At 50.0% G+C, this 17,417-nt stretch overlaps 1 protein-coding gene across 1 annotated transcript in view; it reads left to right on the top strand.

Moving 5' to 3' along the window:
* LOC140402229 (SH3KBP1-binding protein 1-like) overlaps positions 1 to 17,308 on the top strand; it is a gene marked incomplete at its 3' end in the record, with an annotated part of 33,073 nt that extends 15,765 nt beyond the window's left edge. Inside the window, exons 5-8 of the mRNA XM_072489857.1 lie at positions 10,221 to 10,279; positions 11,463 to 11,543; positions 14,883 to 15,047; positions 17,218 to 17,308. Of these exons, the coding sequence (XP_072345958.1) occupies positions 10,221 to 10,279; positions 11,463 to 11,543; positions 14,883 to 15,047; positions 17,218 to 17,308 (396 nt within the window). The remainder of the gene's footprint in view (positions 1 to 10,220; positions 10,280 to 11,462; positions 11,544 to 14,882; positions 15,048 to 17,217) is intronic.
* Between the last annotated feature and the right edge of the window lie 109 nt (positions 17,309 to 17,417).

The following is a 17,417-nucleotide window of genomic DNA, read 5'->3' as shown; positions in this document are numbered from 1 at the left end:
CCTGGGGGGGTTTGATGGAGACAGTGTAGAGGAAGCTTTACTCTGTATCTAAACACGTGCTGTACCTGTCCTGGGAGTGTTTGATGGGGACAGTGTAGAGGGAGCTTTACTCTGTATCTAACCCCGTGCTGTGCCTGGCCTGGGAGTGTTTGATGAGGACAGTGTAGAGGGAGCTTTACTCTGTATGTAACCCTGTGCTGTATCTGTCCTGGGAGTCGTTTGATGGAGACAGTGTAGAGGGAGCTTTACTCTGTATCTAACCCCGTGCTGTACCTGTCCTGGGAGTGTTTGATGGGGACAGTGTAGAGGGATCTTTACTCTGTATCTAACTCCGTGCTGTACCGGTCCTGGGAGTGTTTGATGGGGACACTGTAGAGGGAGCTTTACTCTGTATCTAACCCCGTGCTATACCTGCCCTGGGAGTGTTTGATGGGGACAGTGTAGAGGGAGCTTTACTCTGTATCTAACCCCGTGCTATACCTGCCCTGGGAGTGTTTGATGGGGACAGTGTAGAGGGAGCTTTACTCTGTATCTAACCCCGTGCTGTGTCTGGCCTGGGAGTGTTTGATGAGGACAGTGTAGAGGGAGCTTTACTCTGTATGTAACCCTGTGCTGTATCTGTCCTGGGAGTCGTTTGATGGAGACAGTGTAGAGGGAGCTTTACTCTGTATCTAACCCCGTGCTATACCTGTCCTGGGAGTGTTTGATGGGGACACTGTAGAGGGAGCTTTACTCTGTATCTAACCCCGTGCTGTACCTGGCCTGGGAGTGTTTGATGGGGACAGTGTCGAGGGATCTTTACTCTGTATCTAACTCCGTGCTGTACCGGTCCTGGGAGTGTTTGATGAGGACACTGTAGAGGGAGCTTTACTCTGTATCTTACCCAATGCTGTACCTGTCCTGGAAGCGTTTGATGGGGACACTTTTGAATTCATAGAATTCATCGAATTTACAGTGCAGAAGGAGGCCATTCGGCCCATCGAGTCTGCACCGGCTCTTGGAAAGAGCATCCTACCCAAGGTCAACACCTCCACCCTATCCCCATAACCCAGTAACCCCACCCAACACTAAGGTCAATTTTGGACACTAAGGGCAATTTATCATGGCCAATCCGCCTAACCTGTACATCTTTGGACTGTGGGAGGAAACCGGAGCACTCGGAGGAAACCCACGCACACACGGGGAGGATGTGCAGACTCCGCACAGCCAGTGAAACCAGCCGGAATCGAACCTGGGACCCTGGAGCTGTAAAGCAATTGTGCTATCCACAGTGTTACGGTGCTGCCCCTAGAGTGGGAGCTTTACTCTGTATCTAACTGCATGCTCTCACTGTCCTGGGAGTGATTGATGGGGACAGTGTAGAGGGAGCTTTACTCTGTATCTAACCCCGTGCTGTACCTGTCCTGGGGGTGAACAGACTAAATAGGAAGGAGGTATTAATTCTTTGAACTAACATGTCTCCTCAATAACTTCATTGCCTTTCCTTCAGCCTCGATTATTGCGGCATGGTTTCTCGAAAGTGTTGTGATTATTGTCACAAGGGAGGGGTAACTGTTGTTTGGAAATTTAGATAGTTTAAGTAATTTTTATTGTGTTTGTTAGAGATGAGGCATAAGTGTGTTTAATATTTGTGTTCCTGTATTAATATGGTAAGAATGGCTTAAAGTTTCAGTTTAGCTTCATGTTAAATAAAGGTGCCCGCAAGTCTGTATGTTTCGTATCACTTTAAACTTTACCTACATTGGAATGAAGGTTTAAATGTTGCTTAGCAACTAGAGGTCCGCATCGAAAAGCAGAAGTACTTGAGTCAGTTTGGAGCCAGGTAACCCAGAGGCAAAAATGTTTCCACAGAAGCTGCTGGTAAAGGCAGAGACATATTGAGGGACAGTAAGCAAGTCCCAACAGAGCCCCAGAAACAAGGCAATGTGAGTTCCAGGAAGTTAAAGGAACAAACAGAAATCTGGAAAAAGGGTTTTGTTCAGTGAAGTCAGGAGCAAAGGAAGAGGTTTCCAGTTAAAAAGAGGCTGCAAGGTGCAGACGTGGACACGTCAGCCAACGAGAAGCCAGACATCTGAGGGGAAAAATGTTATTGACACCTTAATGCAGTCTGTGAAGCAGTTGTTCTTTTGGTGAGTCTGGGTATCTGAGCGATTATGTGCAAACTTGAATGCTCATGACGATCCAGGACACAGGAATGCTGAAAGGAGAGGTTGAAATTCTGGATGGGGCTCCTCGGTGAAGATATCCGAGAGAGAGAGAGCATTTTCTGGGACTAACATCCATCCTGATGGGTTTGCTGGTGCTGCTGGGAAGAGTTTAAACTACTTTGGCACAGGGGCGGCACAGTGGTTAGCACTGGGACTGCAGCACTGAGGACCTGGGTCACTGTCCGTGTGGTGTTTGCGTGGGTTTCACCCCCACAACACAAAGATGTGTAGGGTAGGTGGATTGAACACGCTAAATTGTCCCTTAATTCGAAAAAATGAATTGGGTACTCTAAATTTATTTTAAAAAAGAATAGGGACACAGATTAACATAGAAAAGCAATCAGGCCAGAGGGATTACAGCAGTAGTAAGTTTCAAGGGAGTAAAACCAGGCTGGATGGCCTCTTCTTTTAATACCAGGAGTATTACTGCAGAGGGTGAAAGTTGAATTCAATAAAAATCTGGAATTACAAGTCTAATGATGACCATGAAACTATTGTTGATTGTCGTAAAAATCCATCTGGTTCACTAATGTCCTTCCGGGAAGTAAATCTGCCGTCCTTACCTGGTCTGGCCTACATGTGACTCCAGACCCCACAGCAATTTGGTTGACTCTTAACTGCCCTCTCAAGGGCAATTGGGGATGAGAAATAAATGCTGGCACAGCCTGCGACGCCCAAATTCCATGAAAAAATATATATATTTAAGGTGAAATGGATGTGTTAAGGGCGGTGATTGACACGTGTAATTATAATATAACTATCATAGACACGTGGCTGACTGAGGGCAGGATTGGCAGCTCAACATAGAATTATGTTAGGGTTATAGAATCTTCAGGCAAGACAGAATTATGTTAGGGTTATAGAATCTTCAGGCGGTAAAAGAGGAGAAGGCATTGCATTATTAGTTAAGGCGGCAGTAAGGAGAGATGATATCTTGGAGGGGTTATCAAATGAAACTTTGTGGGTAGAGTTTAGGAGTAAAAAAGGGACAGCTACATTGCTAGGTGTTTATTAAAGAGTTCAGCAAAGCCTTTGACAAGGTCCCACATGGGAGACTTATTAAGAAGGCAAATGCACAATGGATGCAGGGTGATTTGATAATGTGGATTTGAAGCTGGCTGAGCTGTAGGAGACAGAGGGTGATGACAGACGGCTGCTTTAGTAACTGGAAGCCAGTGAGCAGTGGGGTACCACAAGGATCTGTAAAGATTTAATCACCTGCTAATGCTCTCATTCCAAGCATTGTCTGGCATCTTTGAATCTGTCTATATATATATGTTTCTGGAACAGACCTCTTCATTCACCTGAGGAAGGAGCAGCGCTCCGAAAGCTAGTGATATCGAAACGGACCGGTTGAACTTTAAGCTGGTGTTGTAAGACTTCTTACTAGATTACAAAAGCAGGTCATGTTGGAGTTGTATAGAACTTTGGGAGGCCACAGCTGGAGCACTGTGTGTAATTCTGGTCGCCACATTATAGGAAGGATGTGATTGCACTGGAGGGGGTGCAGAGAAGATTCACCAGGATGTTGCCTGGGATGGAACATTAAAGTTATAAAGAGATAAAGCCAGCAGGGTGGTGCACTGGTTAGCACTGCTGCCTCACGGCGCCGAGGTCCCAGGTTCGATCCCGGCCCTGGGTCACTGTCCGTGTGGAGTTTGCACATTCTCCCCGTGTCTGCGTGGGTTTCACCCCCACAACCCAAAGATGTGCAGGGTAGGTGGATTGGCCGTGCTAAATTGCCCCTTAATTGGAAAAAATGAATTGGGTACCCTAAATTTATTTTTAAAAATTATAAAGAGAGGTTAAATAGGCTTGGGTTGTTTTCTCTGGAGCAGAGAAGACTGAGGGGCGACCTGATCGAGGTGGACAAGATTACGAGGGGCATGGACAGGGTGGATAGGGAGCAGCTGTTCCCCTTAGTTGACGAGTCAGTTACGAGGGGGACACAGGTTCAAGGTGAGGGGCAGGAGGTTTAGGGGGAATTTGAGGAAAACCTTTTTACCCAGAGGGTGGTGACGGTCTGGAACGCACGGCCTGGGAGGGGGGGAGAGGCGGGTTGCCTCACATCCTTTAAAAAGTACCTGGATGAGCACTCGGCCGTCACAACATTCAAGGCTATGGGCCAAGTGCTGGCCAATGGGATTAGGTAGGCAGGTCAGGTGTATTTCATGTATCGGTGCAGACTCGATGGGCTGAAGGGCCTCTGCTGTACTATTGTCCCGTGATCCTGTGAAAGTTCTAAGTGTGTTAAGACAGTGGAGTTTTGAAATCCTCGTGTGAAAGTCCGAGTTCCAGGGAGATCAGATGATTTACGATGCGACAAGCACCTTGATGGGATGTGATGCGAAATTCACAGAGAACAAACAAAAGAACAAAGAAATGTACAGCACAGGAACAGGCCCTTCGGCCCTCCAAGCCCGTGCCGACCATACTGCCCGACTAAACTACAATCTTCTACACTTCCTGGGTCCGTATCCTTCTATTCCCATCCTATTCATATATTTGTCAAGATGCCCCTTAAATGTCCCTATCGTCCCTGCTTCCACCACCTCCTCCGGTAGTGAGTTCCAGGCACCCACTACCCTCTGCGTAAAAAACTTGCCTCGTACATCTACTCTAAATCTTGCCCCTCTCACCTTAAACCTATGCCCCCTAGTAATTGACCCCTCTACCCTGGGGAAAAGCCTCTGACTATCCACTCTGTCTATGCCCCTCATAATTTTGTATACCTCTATCAGGTCGCCCCTCAACCTCCTTCGTTCCAGTGAGAACAAACCGAGTTTATTCAATCGCTCCTCATAGCTTATGCCCTCCATACCAGGCAACATTCTGGTAAATCTCTTCTGCACCCTCTCTAAAGCCTCCACATCCTTCTGGTAGTGTGGCGACCAGAATTGAACACTATACTCCAAGTGTGGCCTAACTAAGGTTCTATACAGTTGCAACATGACTTGCCAATTCTTATACTCAATGCCCCGGCCAATGAAGGCAAGCATGCCGTATGCCTTCTTGACTACCTTCTCCACCTGTGTTGCCCCTTTCAATGACCTGTGGACCTGTACTCCTAGATCTCTTTGACTTTCAATACTCTTGAGGGTTCTACCATTCACTGTATATTCCCTACCTGCATTAGACCTTCCAAAATGCATTACCTCACATTTGTCCGGATTCAACTCCATCTGCCATCTCTCCGCCCAAGTCTCCAGACAATCTAAATCCTGCTGTATCCTCAGACAGTCCTCATCGCTATCCGCAATTCCACCAACCTTTGTGTCGTCTGCAAACTTACTAATCAGACCAGTTACATTTTCCTCCAAATCATTTATATATACTACAAACAGCAAAGGTCCCAGCACTGATCCCTGTGGAACACCACTGGCCACAGCCCTCCAATTAGAAAAGCATCCCTCCATTGCTACCCTCTGCCTTCTATGGCCTAGCCAGTTCTGTATCCACCTTGCCAGTTCACCCCTGATCCCGTGTGACTTCACCTTTTGTACTAGTCTACCATGAGGGACCTTGTCAAAGGCCTTACTGAAGTCCATATAGACAACATCTACTGCCCTACCTGCATCAATCATCTTAGTGACCTCCTCGAAAAACTCGATCAAGTTAGTGAGACACGACCTCCCCTTCACAAAACCGTGCTGCCTCTCATTAATACGTCCATTTGCTTCCAAATGGGAGTAGATCCTGTCTCGAAGAATTCTCTCCAGTAATTTCCCTACCACTGAAGTAAGGCTCACCGGCCTGTAGTTCCCGGGATTATCCTTGCTACCCTTCTTAAACAGAGGAACAACATTGGCTATTCTCCAGTCCTCCCGGACATCCCCTGAAGACAGCGAGGATCCAAAGATTTCTGTCAAGGCCTCAGAAATTTCCTCTCCAGCCTCCTTCAGTATTCTGGGGTAGATCCCATCAGGCCCTGGGGACTTATCTACCTTAATATTTTTTAAGACACCCAACACCTCGTCTTTTTGGATCACAATGTGACCCAGGCTATCTACACCCCCTTCTCCAGACTCAACATCTACCAATTCCTTCTCTTTGGTGAATACTGATGCAAAGTATTCATTTAGTACCTCGCCCATTTCCTCTGGCTCCACACATAGATTCCCTTGCCTATCCTTCAGTGGGCCAACCCTTTCCCTGGCTACCCTCTTGCTTTTTATGTACGTGTAAAAAGCCTTGGGATTTTCCTTAACCCTATTTGCTCATTACTTTTCGTGACCCCTTCTAGCCCTCCTGACTCCTTGCTTAAGTTCCTTCCTACTTTCCTTATATGCCACACAGGCTTCGTCTGTTCCCAGCCTTTTAACCCTGACAAATGCCTCCTTTTTCTTTTTGACGAGGCCTACAATATCACTCGTCATCCAAGGTTCCCGAAAATTGCCGTATTTATCTTTCTTCCTCACAGGAACATGCCGGTCCTGTATTCCTTTCAACTGACACTTGAAAGCCTCCCACATGTCAGATGTTGATTTGCCCTCAAACATCCGCCCCCTATGTTCTTCAGTTCCCGCCTAATATTGTTATAATTAGCCTTCCCCCAATTTAGCACATTCATCCTCGGACCACTCTTATCCTTGTCCACCAGTACTTTAAAACTTATTGAATTGTGGTCACTGTTACCGAAATGCTCCCCTACTGAAACATCTACCACCTGGCCGGGCTCATTCCCCAATACCAGGTCCAGTACCGCCCCTTCCCTAGTTGGACTGTCTAAATATTGTTTTAAGAAGCCCTCCTGGATGCTCCTTACAAACTCTGCCCCGTCTAAGCCCCTGGCACTAAGTGAGTCCCAGTCAATATTGGGGAAGTTGAAGTCTCCCATCACCACAACCCTGTTGTTTTTACTCTTTTCCAAAATCTGTCTACCTATCTGCTCCTCTATCTCCCGCTGGCTGTTGGGAGGCCTGTAGTATACCCCCAACATTGTGACTGCACCCTTCTTATTCCTGATCTCTACCCATATAGCCTCACTGCCCTCTGAGGTGTCCTCCCGTAGTACAGCTGTGATATTCTCCCGAACAAGTAGCGCAACTCCGCCTCCCCTTTTACATCCCCCTCTGAAACATCTAAATCCTGGAACGTTTAGCTGCCAATCCTGCCCTTCCCTCAACCAGGTCTCTGTAATGGCAACAACATCATAGTTCCAAGTACTAATCCAAGCTCTAAGTTCATCTGCCTTACCCGTAATGCTCCTTGCATTAAAACATATGCACTTCAGGCCACCAGACCCGCTGTGTTCAGCAACTTCTCCCCGTCTGCTCTGCCTCAGAGCCACACTGTCCCTATTCCCTAGTTCTCCCTCAATGCTCTCACCTTCTGACCTATTGCTCCCGTGCCCACCCCCCTGCCATACTAGTTGTATAGAGGTTGTATAAAGTGACATCTGTCATTTGGTTTCAGAGTGTGGGGTGTCTGCCCACGTTTCGATGATTGCTTTCCCTGGACTGTGTACTTACTGAGAATATTAGAATCCAAGATATATTTTGTAACTTTGTTATCCTTACAAATAGGTATAGATCTGAAAAGGTATAATTGGGGGAGGGAGGACTGTATTAGTACTAATATTTTCTTGTCTAATAAATGTTTTATTCTTTTTTAAAAAGTTAATCTGCTCCTGTGACTGTTCATCCATGTTCCTAAACACAAGATGAAAGTTAGGGGGCTGGATTCTCCGATTCTGGGGCTATGTCGCACTCCAGCGTGGGAACGGTGGGGTTTTACGCCAGGAAAAGTGGCGACCGACCGTCGGTGTAGCTGGGGGCTAGCATGCTTCAGCGGAGAGCACCCGGTTCTAGCTGCCAATACGCTCTGGAGAATTGCCGGGTCCGTGGCACGCATGCACACGGCGGCTGCGCCATGCTACATGGCGGAGGCCGCTCACGGACCCAGCCCGTGATATAGTGCTCCCCCCCCTTCGGCCGGCTCAGGCTGTCCAGACACCCCCTCCCCACAGTGCCCTCAGCCCTGAATAATGTGCCCCCTGCCCGAGGAGCGGCCCTCCCTCGACTGTAGCGGCACTGGACTGAGTCCGCAGCCGCCACGCCGAGTTCCCGATGGATGAGACCATGAGTGACCCATGCCGTCGGGAACTTGGCTGGTCGGGAGTGGAGCATTGGGGGTCGGCGGCCCTCAGGCAATGTCCTGAGGCCATCGATACATCGCAAGGCGCATTCAGAGATTACGCAGCTTTGGAGGGGGTGGAGCATCGCGAAAGTGGCGCCGCCCTCGATTCTGTCGTAAACATTGTTTCTCCGGCCGAACGTCAGCGGCTGCAGAATCCTGCCCAGGATCTGTGAAGGAAGGTTCCATTTGGGTCCTGATTGCCCATTAGCAACACCAGCTGGGATTGCAACACTGTCATTTAACTCCATTTTGACGATTTATTGATATCATCATATCTCTTTAAGAAGCCCCCGGGACCTGATGGGATTTATCCTAGGATTCTATGGGAGGCCAGGGAAGAGATTGCTGGACCTTTGGCTTTGATTTTTATGTCATCATTGGCTACAGGAATAGTGCCAGAGGACTGGAGGACAGCAAATGTGGTCCCTTTGTTCAAAAAGGGGAGAAGAGACAACCCCGGCAACTATAGACCGGTGAGCCTCACGTCTGTAGTGGGTAAAGTCTTGGAGGGGATTATAAGAGACAAGATTTATAATCATCCAGATAGGAATAATATGATCAGGGATAGTCAGCATGGCTTTGTGAAGGGTAGGTCATGCCTCACAAACCTTATTGAGTTCTTTGAGAAGGTGACTGAACAGGTAGACGAGGGTAGAGCAGTTGATGTGGTGTATATGGATTTCAGCAAAGCGTTTGATAAGGTTCCCCACGGTAGGCTATTGCAGAAAATACGGAGGCTGGGGATTGAGGGTGATTTAGAGATGTGGATCAGAAATTGACTAGCTGAAAGAAGACAGAGGGTGGTGGTTGATGGGAAATGTTCAGAATGGAGTACAGTCACAAGTGGAGTACCACAAGGATCTGTTCTGGGGCCGTTGCTGTTTGTCATTTTTATCAATGACCTAGAGGAAGGCGCAGAAAGGTGGGTGAGTAAATTTGCAGACGATACTAAAGTCGGTGGTGTTGTCGATAGTGTGGAAGGATGTAGCAGGTTACAGAGGGATATAGATAAGCTGCAGAGCTGGGCTGAGAGGTGGCAAATGGAGTTTAATGTAGAGAAGTGTGAGGTGATTCACTTTGGAAGGAATAACAGGAATGTGGAATATTTGGCTAATGGTAAAGTTCTTGAAAGTGTGGATGAGCAGAGGGATCTAGGTGTCCATGTACATAGATCCCTGAAAGTTGCCACCCAGGTTGATAGGGTTGTGAAGAAGGCCTATGGAGTGTTGGCCTTTATTGGTAGAGGGATTGAGTTCCAGAGTCGGGAGGTCATGTTGCAGCTGTACAGAACTCTGGTACGGCCGCATTTGGAGTATTGCGTACAGTTCTGGTCACCGCATTATAGGAAGGACGTGGAGGCTTTGGAGCGGGTGCAGAGGAGATTTACCAGGATGTTGCCTGGTATGGAGGGAAAATCTTATGAGGAAAGGCTGATGGACTTGAGGTTGTTTTCGTTGGAGAGAAGAAGGTGAAGAGGAGACTTAATAGAGGCATACAAAATGATCAGGGGGTTGGATAGGGTGGACAGTGAGAGCCTTCTCACTGGATGGATATGGCTGGCACGAGGGGACGTAACTTTAAACTGAGGGGTAATAGATATAGGACAGAGGTCAGAGGTAGGTTCTTTACGCAAAGAGTAGTGAGGCCGTGGAATGCCCTACCTGCTACAGTAGTGAACTCGCCAACATTGAGGGCATTTAAAAGTTTATTGGATAAACATATGGATGATAATGGCATAGTGTAGGTTAGATGGCTTTTGTTTCGGTGCAACATCGTGGGCCGAAGGGCCTGTACTGCGCTGTATTGTTCTATGTTCTATGTTCTCAGCTGTAGAATTCTCTAGAATTGAAGGATTGAATTTTCTTTCCCCCTCAGAGACATAAACATTGCAACACTTCGGCATGAAGCTGAATTCTATGGAATCTCTCCGCTGGGTAAGTGCAGAATAGACCCGGGAATAACTACCAACATCCTTATTCACCTCTTGTTTTAAATAACTTGCATCCCAAAATTGTTCCAGATATCAGCTGCTATGTTATGTTGTCGAAGATGCTGAGGGGATGTTTCTCTTTGTGGGCGAGGCAACAACTATTTTTACAGTAAAAATAAAGCGATGATGAGAAATCTTTATCTCGGGTTCGTGAGTCTGAAATTCTCTTTCCCCAGAGAGTGGTGGCAGTACGGTCAGGAAATGTTTTGAAGGACAGAATTGGAAATCTTTTGACTCCTTTGTTCCTGATCGGTGATCGGTGGGCTAGTGGCATTGAGGCCACAGTCAAATCAACCATGATCTGATTTAATGGCGGAGCAGATTTCTGGGACAAATGTCTTACTCCCAGTTTGTAGGTCCCATTCCCAACTCTATTCCCAATGTTTTCAGTCTTGTAATCTCTCTTTAACTTGCTCCGCCAGTGTTCTTAACCCACAGAACCATCCTGCCTGACACCTTGCTGCCTCCATCCCGATCATCTCTTTAAAACTCTATATTCCAAGGCTTCTTGCTGACCGTTTCCATGTGCACAGCAGGACCCCACAATCAGCAATGGTATAAAGATCCAATTTATCTGTTTCAGTGATGTTGGCTCAGAAATATATATCAGTCAGGGCTCTGGATAGCATTCCCCTGCTCCTCGTCAAATAACCAAATTGCACATTGCTCAATTTAATGTCCCACCCAATCATGGCCCCTCCTTCAGTGCAGCACTGGAAGTATCAGCTTGGATTACATGCTCATATCTCATGGACTCAGTGAGGAAAGAGCGATCACTGAACCTGGCTGACAGAAATTCAAATATGGAATGTCGCATTAATTCCAAACAATAACTGCTCAGCAAGATGGTCTAATCACCTCCCCTCGACAGGAGCAACCTCATCAAATCTTCACCATCAAAATTTTGGGGTTGTCATTGGCCAGAATTTCAACATGTCCAATTGCATCAATGCCCTGGAGACGGGAGCTCTGTTCTGCATCATTCTCATCACCTCCATATTGTGTGGAAGAATCCCACTGACCCCTGTCCCCTCAAACACCTGTGGAGGAGCCACACTCTCACCATTCCTCATTCTGGGAGCTGGGCCTGTGATGGAACTTCATGTTGTGTTTGTTCCTGTTCCCAGTTCGTCGCCTGGAATTGTGTGAGGATTTGGAACGCTCATCTTGTGGGAACGTCCTATTCCATGGATACCTGCCTCCTCCAGGTCAGTTCAGTAATCCTGTCTCTTTCCCGTTTTGCACGGCTAAGGACTGTGTGTCTCGTCAGATGTGTTACAGACAGAAATTGTGTGGTCACTTTCAGTCCGTACAGAGGATGTGTGAGTGGACATGCTTACCCTCTGACTTCCAAAATGAAAATAAATGTCAGAATTTTTGGTGATTTGTATTTAAATAAAGATGATTATTTATTGTCAAACACTCGCCCAGATGTTTAAAATATCACGGGCTGCATTCTCCAGTGGAGATAGTGGAGTTACTGACGTGGCGGAGAATCCAGTATTGTCAGATTGACCCATCAGCATCCTATTGACGGGCTGACACCACATTCTCCAAACCCGCCGGATTCGGTGGCCAGCTGGGCCGGGATGCACCTGAGCGAGAATTAGTTACAATACTTCCCAGCGGGACCCTGACTCGGTGAACCACAGGATGGGCTTAGGGGACAACCTTTTAAGGGAGTTGTTGCCAAAGTCCATTAGAGGGTCTCTTCCCTCCCATGAGAGACCCCCCCAATGAGAGACCCCCCCAATGAGAGACCCCCCCAATGAGAGACCCCCCCAATGAGAGACCCCCCCAATGAGAGACCCCCCCAATGAGAGACCCCCCCAATGAGAGACCCCCCCAATGAGAGACCCCCCCAATGAGAGACCCCCCCAATGAGAGACCGCCCCAATGAGAGACCGCCCCAATGAGAGACCGCCCCAATGAGAGACCGCCCCAATGAGAGACCGCCCCAATGAGAGACCGCCCCAATGAGAGACCGCCCCAATGAGAGACCGCCCCCAATGAGAGACCCCCCCCAATGAGAGACCCCCCCCAATGAGAGACCCCCCCCCAATGAGAGACCCCCCCCCAATGAGAGACCCCCCCCAATGAGAGACCCCCCCCCAATGAGAGACCCCCCCCCAATGAGAGACCCCCCCCCAATGAGAGACCCCCCCAATGAGAGACCCCCCCAATGAGAGACCCCCCCAATGAGACCCCCCCAATGAGAGACCCCCCCAATGAGACCCCCCCAATGAGACCCCCCCAATGAGACCCCCCCAATGAGACCCCCCCAATGAGACCCCCCCAATGAGACCCCCCCAATGAGAGACCCCCCCAATGAGAGACCCCCCCAATGAGAGACCCCCCCAATGAGAGACCCCCCCAATGAGAGACCCCCCCAATGAGAGACCCCCCCAATGAGAGACCCCCCCAATGAGAGACCCCCCCAATGAGAGACCCCCCCAATGAGAGACCCCCCCAATGAGAGACCCCCCCAATGAGAGACCCCCCCAATGAGAGACCCCCCCAATGAGAGACCCCCCCAATGAGAGACCCCCCCAATGAGAGACCCCCCCAATGAGAGACCCCCCCAATGAGAGACCCCCCCAATGAGAGACCCCCCCAATGAGAGACCCCCCCAATGAGAGACCCCCCCAATGAGAGACCCCCCCAATGAGAGACCCCCCCCAATGAGAGACCCCCCCAATGAGAGACCCCCCCAATGAGAGACCCCCCCAATGAGAGACCCCCCCAATGAGAGACCCCCCCAATGAGAGACCCCCCCAATGAGAGACCCCCCCAATGAGAGACCCCCCCAATGAGAGACCCCCCCAATGAGAGACCCCCCCAATGAGAGACCCCCCCAATGAGAGACCCCCCCAATGAGAGACCCCCCCAATGAGAGACCCCCCCAATGAGAGACCCCCCCAATGAGAGACCCCCCCAATGAGAGACCCCCCCAATGAGAGACCCCCCCAATGAGAGACCCCCCCAATGAGAGACCCCCCCAATGAGAGACCCCCCCAATGAGAGACCCCCCCAATGAGAGACCCCCCCAATGAGAGACCCCCCCAATGAGAGACCCCCCCAATGAGAGACCCCCCCAATGAGAGACCCCCCCAATGAGAGACCCCCCCAATGAGAGACCCCCCCAATGAGAGACCCCCCCAATGAGAGACCCCCCCAATGAGAGACCCCCCCAATGAGAGACCCCCCCAATGAGAGACCCCCCCAATGAGAGACCCCCCCAATGAGAGACCCCCCCAATGAGAGACCCCCCCAATGAGAGACCCCCCCAATGAGAGACCCCCCCAATGAGAGACCCCCCCAATGAGAGACCCCCCCAATGAGAGACCCCCCCAATGAGAGACCCCCCCAATGAGAGACCCCCCCAATGAGAGACCCCCCCAATGAGAGACCCCCCCCAATGAGAGACCCCCCCCCAATGAGAGACCCCCCCCCAATGAGAGACCCCCCCCAATGAGAGACCCCCCCCCAATGAGAGACCCCCCCCAATGAGAGACCCCCCCAATGAGAGACCCCCCCAATGAGAGACCCCCCCAATGAGAGACCCCCCCAATGAGAGACCCCCCCAATGAGAGACCCCCCCAATGAGAGACCCCCCCAATGAGAGACCCCCCCAATGAGAGACCCCCCCAATGAGAGACCCCCCCAATGAGAGACCCCCCCAATGAGAGACCCCCCCAATGAGAGACCCCCCCAATGAGAGACCCCCCCAATGAGAGACCCCCCCAATGAGAGACCCCCCCAATGAGAGACCCCCCCAATGAGAGACCCCCCCATTGAGAGACCCCCCCAATGAGAGACCCCCCCAATGAGAGACCCCCCCAATGAGAGACCCCCCCAATGAGAGACCCCCCCAATGAGAGACCCCCCCAATGAGAGACCCCCCCAATGAGAGACCCCCCCAATGAGAGACCCCCCCAATGAGAGACCCCCCCCCAATGAGAGACCCCCCCCAATGAGAGACCCCCCCCAATGAGAGACCCCCCCCAATGAGAGACCCCCCCCAATGAGAGACCCCCCCCAATGAGAGACCCCCCCCAATGAGAGACCCCCCCCAATGAGAGACCCCCCCCAATGAGAGACCCCCCCCAATGAGAGACCCCCCCCAATGAGAGACCCCCCCCCAATGAGAGACCCCCCCCAATGAGAGACCCCCCCCAATGAGAGACCCCCCCCAATGAGAGACCCCCCCCAATGAGAGACCCCCCCCATTTCCACTGCGGAAGTCTGTTTGTTTTAATTCAGTCCTTTTTAAGTCACCCTTCCAGTTTTACGGCTCTCGGCATTTCGTGGTCACAATCGCCCTGGGCAAGATTGTTCTTGGATGTGATGCCGTTGAAAGTTGAATAGTCCCTGTCCATTCTTACATGCAGAAATTAGCCACTGGCAGAGGAGAGGGTGGGAAAGATGCGAGTTATTAGAATGCGGTTGATGCCTTCTGGCCTTTCGCCATGGATGGGAAGTGGGGACTAATCATCACAACCTCTGGCTTCTTGACCTTTTATTTTGATGTGCGTCTTTGTCCGCAGTGATCCCAACAATGAGACAGAATCGGCACAGCCTTGCTGGGCCCCAGTTTGTTGGGACTCGGCAGGAAGCCACAGATCGAGTGCCCGTACGAAGGAGCAACACTATGCCACCCAATCTGGGTAATGCTGGCATTCTGGGGAAGCTCCTGGAGCAACGAGGAAATGGTTCGTACCTTGTCTCTGAAATGTTGAACTCCCTGATTCAGAACTCAGCCAATGAGTTTGCGGTTCACCTGCCCCCAAAATGTCAGTCCTTCATCTGAGGTCAAGAAGGCAGCAGATTTGAACCTTGGTCCATTGTGACTGAGTTGGTGTCAGCCACAGGAGCTGAACCACGTACCAGAATTGGGTTCAGGGCCCTGGATGATGGGTACTAATAAAGTCCCCCCTTGATCATCATCTGATGACATTTGCTGGAAGTTGTAGAAACATGAAGGACGAGTATTGGGTGAGGGATTGGTGAGGGTCCAAGAGGTGGGATTGAGGATCAGGCACTGTCACTGAGAAGGTAGTCAAGACGCATACAGCATGCTTGCCTTCATTGGCCGGGGCATTGAGTATAAGAATTGGCAAGTCATGTTGCAGCTGTATAGAACCTTAGTTAGGCCACACTTGGAGTATAGTGTTCAATTCTGGTCGCCACACTACCAGAAGGATGTGGAGGCTTTAGAGAGGGTGCAGAAGAGATTTACCAGAATGTTCCCTGGTATGGAGGGCATTCGCTATGAGGAGCGATTGAATAAACTCAGTTTGTTCTCACTGGAACGAAGGAGGTTGAGGGGCGACCTGATAGAGGTCTACAAAATTATGAGGGGCATAGACAGAGTGGATAGAGACTGTTGCCCAGGGTAGAGGGGTCAATTACTAGGGGGCATAGGTGTACGGTGCGAGGGGCAAGGTTTAGAGGAGATGTACGATGCAAGTTTTTTTTTTTTTTTACACAGCGGGTAGTGGGTGGCTGGAACTCGCTACCGGAGGAGGTGGTGGAAGCAGGGACGATAGTGACGTTTAAGGGGCAGCACGGTAGCATTGTGGATAGCACAATTGCTTCACAGCTCCAGGGTCCCAGGTTCGATTCCAGCTTGGGTCACTGTCTGTGCGTAGTCTGCACATCCTCCCCGTGTGTGCGTGGGTTTCCTCCGGGTGCTCCGGGTTCCTCCCACAGTCCAAAGATGTGCAGGTTAGGTGGATTGGCCGTGATAAATTGCCCTTAGTGTTCAAAATTGCCCTTAGTGTTGGGTGGAGGTGTTGACCTTGGGTAGGGTGCTCTTTCCAAGAGCCGGTGCAGTCTCGCTGGGCCGAATGGCCTCCTTCTGCACTGTAAATTCTATGTTAATCTATGTTAATCTTGACAAATACATGAATAGGATGGGAATAGAGGGATACGGACCCAGGAAGTGTAGAAGATTGTAGTTTAGTCGGGCAGCATGGTCGGCACGGGCTTGGAGGGCCGAAGGGCCTGTTCCTGTGCTGTACATTTTTTCGTTCTTTGTTTTGCCACCATGATTGCTACGGTTAGCAGCCATGAAGCTGTTTGTACTCCAACTTCAAGAAAGAAGCATCAACTGGGCAAAGTACCAGGAGCCTGTCTCTCTGGGAAAGTTGGGCAGGACACTGACCCAAAGTACTGGTGCCTGCTTGCTCTTTATTTACTAACTCACAATATTGAGTGAGGCTGCGGCCCACGTGGTGTAGGTACACCCACTGTGCTGTGAGGGAGGGAGTTCCAGTATTTTTACCCAGCCACAGTGAAGGAACGGTGATGTAATTCCAAATCAGGACGATGAGTGACATGAAGAGAAAGGTCCAGGTGGTGGGGTTCCCAGGAATCTGCTGCCCTTGTCCTTCAACATGGCAGAGATCATGGGATCGGGCGGTGCTGTCGAAGGAGCCTTGATGAGTTGCTGCAGAGCATCCTGTAGGTGGTGCACACGGCTGCCACTGTGCATTAGCCGTGGAGGAAGTGAATGTTTAGGGTGGTGGATGGAGTGCTCTTCCTGTTAGAGGGCATTAAATTTGGATTTGAATCTTTGAGTAGCATGGCATTGTAGCGTGTCCAAGACTTGCCCAGTCGTCACCCAGGACCCTGAGACCAGTTGGCATTCTCGTGCTTCTGCTGGCAAAGAGGCTGAGTGAAGTTGATGGATGGGAGCAGGAATTCGCCTGGTCTGTGAAGCAGCTGCTCACTTTTCCTAAATGCCGAAATAGTAATTAATTAGGATTGAAATCAAGAGAAACATTTGGTCAGCGAAAGTGTAGGTACTCAACAGGTCTGTAAAACTGAAGTAGTGAATTTGCTTGTGTCATTCTAACCTCCTTCCCCCTCCCGAAGCAGGTTTGACGGCCCACCCTGGGATGGTACGGATTATTCGCGGGCATCACAACTGGATTGCAGTAGTTTACACGCAGTTTGTGGTGTGTTACAGGTGAGTGTGCAAAACTCAAACTTCATGGCATCTCACTCTTCCTCATTCGTCTATTTTTTTTCTCCTTTCTTTTTCCATCCTGTTGCACTCTCTGGACCTGGGGTTGAGC

Source organism: Scyliorhinus torazame, chromosome 25 (assembly GCF_047496885.1).
Source record: "Scyliorhinus torazame isolate Kashiwa2021f chromosome 25, sScyTor2.1, whole genome shotgun sequence".
In the NCBI taxonomy this organism is placed as follows: Eukaryota; Metazoa; Chordata; class Chondrichthyes; order Carcharhiniformes; family Scyliorhinidae; genus Scyliorhinus; species Scyliorhinus torazame.
Note: the sequence above shows the minus strand (reverse complement) of the source record. Positions and strands in the feature narration are given on the sequence as shown.